Source organism: Acanthochromis polyacanthus, chromosome 19, assembly GCF_021347895.1.
Source record: "Acanthochromis polyacanthus isolate Apoly-LR-REF ecotype Palm Island chromosome 19, KAUST_Apoly_ChrSc, whole genome shotgun sequence".
In the NCBI taxonomy this organism is placed as follows: domain Eukaryota; kingdom Metazoa; phylum Chordata; class Actinopteri; family Pomacentridae; genus Acanthochromis; species Acanthochromis polyacanthus.
Genome location: NC_067131.1, coordinates 28,587,716 through 28,593,715, shown reverse-complemented (window position 1 = coordinate 28,593,715; position 6,000 = coordinate 28,587,716). Strand labels below are relative to the sequence as shown.

Genomic DNA, 6,000 nt, shown 5'->3' with positions numbered 1-6,000 from the left:
TTCCTCAAATAGGGATTGAAGGGTTTATTCACCTCAAGTAAAAAAAGTAACAGACCTTTATTTGAAAAAGACTTGCTTTTATTTTTAGGTTGCATCGTTTAATGTGTATATTTGGTCATATTTTAGTACAAACCTGATTTTGCTCTACTCCCTTTTGCCCTGTTAAAGTTACAAGTGTTTAATTAAAGCCCCCCACTGTTCTTTCCATGTCTTTTCGTGAAATATGTCCAGGTATAATCTCGAATATGCAGACGTCCAACCAAAAAAGTTTAAGTTGCAAAACAAAAAACATAGCTACAAGTCAGGAAAAGATCTGTACACTCTTGGGCTTCTTGTAAGTAATTTAATTCCCCATTAAGACATTCTCTTCAAAGGCAACCTTTTGATCTAAAGTAACTATTAAAAAGTATGGAATTATCAGTCAATAATCAAATAATTTATAATAAAAACTGAGCCCTTAGACTTTTGTCCAATGGTAATATTGTTGCTTTAACATGTAGGAATGTTACTGCGTTTGATCCCAGCTAGATTTAAACATGTGCACTGACTTCAGGTCATTAGCCCCCACAAAACTCTTTGGCTGTGTCCGAAATGGCATACTAACGTACGACTCATACTAAGTGTGACGTCAAAATAAGTATGTAGTGCGTTCACATTAGATAGTATGAAAAGATTGAGTACGCGAGAAATACCCGGATGTATACTATTTCTGGAAAATTTTTAAGTATGCGCGGTGACCACACTAGTCATACTCAACCGCCCCATAATGCTTTGCGAGCTACCCACCGAAATGGAAGCCTCAGCGGGATCTGTGGCTGGACCGGGGCAATTTTTATTTTATTTTATGTGGTTAAGTAGTCATCCTAATCACCCCACAGATTTGAGAAATAGGCGTTTTCTGACCAACGTTTTAAATTTGTCAGACGCCTCACAACGTGCTACTGAATGCTAGCAGCTAGTTGCAGCAGCTCGCTTTGCATACAGAACAAGTAGCAGCTACCTCCAGTAGCCTGCAGCTACAATTGAAACGATTCGCATAATCTGGCTAATAACTGCATAAGGAGTGCCGGCTTGAAATTGCCACATTAATTATGCGACTACTTGTTAGCGTAAAATCGACCTGAAGCTGGCATTCAGCCGAGATATTTGATAGCCGTACTTCCGGTTTTTGTGGTCGGAGGTTTGAAATGCATTATGGGAAACGTAGTAGTATACTACAGTGTGAACGGTCAGCATTCTAATCATACTTATAGTACGTAGTATACAGTATATACTCATTGAGTATGTAGTACGTTAGTATGCCATTTCGGACACAGCCTTTGTCTTGGTGTCCCTTTACTAGCAAAAACCCGCACAATGCTCTCTGCTTGCCCATCTCCTCTGCTCTCTCTATTAAACAGTGAGATCTATGTATCTGGTGGCACAACCGGGTACTGCAGCTAATCTACAATACTTCAGGTGTGTATTATCTAGGAACATGGTTTGGATATTGGCAAATAGTAAAAATTAAATGATATCACCAGATCGGGAGAAAAACAAAATACTTAATACCAATTAAGCCATTTTAAGGCATAAAGTGATTATTTTCACTCCTAAATATGTAACTTTGATTCACACAGATGCATTTTTAGGGGTTTAATCAACAAGTTAAGAATGATTTCTAAAATCCAAAGATACCCCAAAGATATTTTAAACAGTAGCTTACAAATGAAGACTAAAAATGTGAACTATTTGATATTTCTCATGTCACTCAAGTGACTAAAACATCTTTTCCTATGTTCCCCGCAGACTCTGGAAGATGCATAAACAGTATACGTCGGTGAGCCCCACTGATGAACTCAGTGTGAAGACTGAAAACGGGCCTCAGCCAAAGAAGCACCGCTACGTCCGTAAAGAAGGCAACTGTAACGTCGTCTTCCGCCATGTCCCCGAGGAATGGTTGCTGTTTGTGACCGACATCTTCACCACCCTGGTGGAGATCCGGTGGAGGGTGATGTTCCTGATCTTTGCCTTGTCCTACATCCTGTCCTGGCTCTTCTTCGGTGTCCTCTTCTGGGTCATCGCTCTCGCTCACGGAGACATCAGAGATCACACCAACGATCCTTGTGTCTATGAGGTACGCAGCTTCACAGCGGCTTTCCTCTTCTCCCTCGAAACTCAAACCACAATCGGCTACGGTTTCAGAGGAATGTCGGAGAACTGCATGATCGCCATCATCATCGTCACCATACAGGACGTCATCAGCTGCTTCATTGACACCTTCGTCATTGGAATTGTTGTTGCTAAAATGGCCTCGGCCAGAAAGAGGGCGCAGACGGTGGGCTTCAGCAACTGTGCCGTCATCAACCTTCACAACGGGTACCTTTGCCTCTCCTGGAGGGTCGGGGATTTCCGCAGAAACCATCTGGTGGAGGGGACGGCTCGCGCTCAGATAGTCCGCTCCACAATGCACGCCACAGGAAAGGTCGACGTGACCTACGAGGACCTGGTCATCCAGCAGAGGGACCTGGTCCTGGTCACGCCGACCACCATCTTCCACCGGATGGAGCCCAGCAGCCCACTGTACAAGATGAGTCTGATGGATCTGAGGAAAGCCGACTTTGAGCTGGTGGTGTCATTCACCTACACGGACGACCAAACTGGGATGCTGCACCAGACCAGAACCTCGTACACTCCAGCTGAGATCCTGTGGGGTCAGCTGTTCCAGGATATGATCCGGGTCACCAGGAGGAGCTACCGGGTGGATTACGCCATGTTTCATCACACTGCCAAGGTTCTGGTTCCTGAGGTCAGCGCTGAGGAGTATGAACTCAAGAAGCAGCTTCGGCCATCGCCCCGACCTTCGCCTCGACACTCACCTCGACCTTCGCCCAGATGTTCCACGCGGCCTTCTCCACACTCACAGCAGCAACACCATGAGGAAAACCTCCTGAAGCCTCCAACGGTGATGGTGGAACATGTGAGTGATAGCCAGCCCAGACCAACTGTTTCAACATCTCAAGCAGACAGTCAAGACGCTTTGACTTTACCGAATGACTTCACAAGGGCAGAAATGTAAAAGCAGAGCTGTGAGATTTGAAGTTCTTCAGAGATCCTTCAGAGATCTTTGTTAAAGAGAAACATCAAGGACTGAATGTCATTTACTGTAAGAGTGATGAAAGTTTTGAGATTGTTATTGTGATTTGTTACTCAACCAAAACGTCTGTTTGAGCTCTTCAGACTCAACCTTTGCAGCCTTTAAAGAAGAACTCAGTCCTTCCTGTTAAAGTTACTGAAGTTGTGGGTTTCAAAACAGAACATTACAAAATTTTGGAGGGTTTTTGGTATGAAGGTTTTTAATTTACACCTAAAAACCATTACAGTCTGCTGAGCTAAACGGTATAGGAGATGAATATGAACCTGATGCAGACAAAATTAGTTATTTTACAGCAGAACCAGAGTGTTTATTTTGTTCAGTCAGAACCGTCACCTGCGAAACATAAATTAAAACCAACAACGCCTTGTCTGTCCACCGATATTCGATCACGAAACAGCAGTGAGGTGTAGGTTTGTGCAATAAACACAACATGTACCTGATCAGTACTTACCGTCAACTGATTTGGGTTTGGTAGATGTCACTCTAGGAGAAGTTACAGCAGCTCTGTGCGAAGTTTTTCAATTTGCAATCCTATTTTTGTGTCTTTGTCTCTCTGAAAGAAGAGGTGAGATTGCTTATGTCAAAAATAATGGCGTTTTCATTTCAAGTTTTAAGTCAACAAAGATGAAAAGTCCTTAAAAAGGGAGATTTAAACACCTGGAGTTCCTTTAACAAGTGTATCTGCAATATGTGACACACTTAAAAACAACTGGTGGACTCATTTTAAATATTTTATCTTTTCTGTTACATGACTTTCACTCCAGGGGTCAGATTTTTACGTAAAGTTTAACGTCTAGCCAATGCTGATAGTAAACAAACGTCCCATATTATGAGTCAAGTCGTCATAGTTTATATGAAACACGTTTTTTTTTCTTTATGTTTGTGGTGGTGGACTGCCTTTTTTCAAAAACCGGTTTAACAAAACATCTCACACAGAAATGACTGATTCTGGAGGAGGTGTGTTTGATTTCTTTGTGAATGATTTTACATTTTTAGGACCTGGTGGCACATAGAGACTAATTGTTTTTTTCTAAAATATGAAAAAAAGTACTGTTTTTAAGTGACTATCAGTGTCAAGGATTTGAATAAAGTGATGTCTAAATGTGTGGTTTTTATCTTCACGTCTGAGAGGATCATGTTTTCTGTCCAAGAACAGAAGCTCTGACCTTTGATGTCCAGTATCCAGACAGACTAAAGCAACCAGATGCTGCTTTGATTTACTGTTTAATTCTATTAAAACACGTATTCTTTCTGTCATCTATCCAAAATAGAGCAATCCACAGATCATGACGTTACTCAGGCACGATATCACAACAATGATGATCTAATCTTTATTTAATTCAACTGATCTTCTCAACAAACAACACTAATAAATCTGTATTTAACTGTGTAAAACCTGTTTGACAGAAGATAAATGCTGCAGCAGCAAAAAACAAAATGTTTTAACCATCTTCGACCTTTACGATGTTCAATGTTTTCAAGATTTTTAAATAAAAAACCAAATCAAGAGCAATCCTAACTGCATGATGTTCAACAGTACAAAGAGAGGAAACAATAGAAACTACTCAATAATCAACACTCTACTGTAAAAACCGTATTAATCCTCTTGTGTTTGTTATTTTTCCTAATTTTTCTGCCGCATTTAAAATCGCAACATTGAACGCCTAAAAATACTGGAAACGCATGAAGCTTTGCACACACATCAGGACCGGTGAAGAATTTAATATTTTAGGGGAACTGCATAGGAGTGAGCCAAAATGGTTCAATAGCACCACCCAGAAATTAGATTTCAGACAGGAACTACGGCCAGTACATGTGACCTACAGCTATGAAATTTGGTACACATATCTGACCCCTCAAGACGCACAAAAAAGTCCATGGCAACTAATACCCAAAACACAACAGGAAGTCGGCCATTTTGAATTATGTCATATTTTGGACTATTTTGGACCAATTTTTGCACATTTTCAAAAGGTATAAACTCAAACAAGGTAACACTGACAGAGTTCAAACCAGGACGTACTCCAGGCATGGGTGATCAAAAGTTATCAAAACGCTCGCAAAAGTCTGAGGGCGTGGAAATGGCGGCCGAACTAATTTCAAAAACTCACCATGGAACAGGAGGTGTCATGTAACTAGCCTGTCCATGCTTCAATCAGCCTGAAACGTTACATGTGTGATCAGAGTCTGGCTTTTATCAGATCCATAGGCCGAAATACACTCTCAGTCGCAGCGCCACCTGGTGGACATGCTTGGATTCACTGATCAGCAAGGATGTGATGCTTGCAGCTTTAATTATGTTATGTACTTTATGGCAAATTAGATGCAATAATCTTGATGTGTTTGCAAAACTTAGGCTTCTTCTAGCTAATCTGTATATTTATTAATTTAATATTATATTCTGATTTTACAGTATGATCGCATCTGAAAGTTTCTATTTTATAATTTGTCAAAGGTAATTCATGTTTTTGGGTCATTTAGAATCAATCGAAAGGGGAGATTTTTTAATTCATGCTACTTTTTTGGGACAATACATTTGTTTCTTTGATATTTTTCATATTGCACAAATAAGCTTTGCTCATTTTATTTAATGTATTGGTTAACATTTCTTGATGCACACTGAATGTTCAGAACATTTTTTATATTTCATTGAGACACCAATGACAAGTCACATGGCTCATTTTAAGTCAAAAGCAAAATAGCGTGTTTATGGCTGTTTAAAATTGACATGACTGGCATTATTAAATTTCCAGTAGTTGTTTATGCAGCCCATTGATATCTGTGTACTAAGCAGTTCAGGCTTCACGCTGTGGTTTATAAACCCACACTTATTATACTTGTCTCCTCTCTGTTCTGTGTAAACA

At 40.4% G+C, this 6,000-nt stretch overlaps 1 protein-coding gene across 1 annotated transcript; it reads left to right on the top strand.

The window, feature by feature from the left end:
* Positions 1-1,798: 1,798 nt before the first annotated feature.
* On the top strand, positions 1,799-3,058 carry kcnj16a (potassium inwardly rectifying channel subfamily J member 16a). The gene has a single exon (XM_051940000.1). The coding sequence runs from the start codon at positions 1,799-1,801 to the stop codon at positions 3,056-3,058; it is 1,260 nt and encodes a 419-aa protein (XP_051795960.1).
* The last annotated feature ends 2,942 nt before the right edge of the window (positions 3,059-6,000 follow it).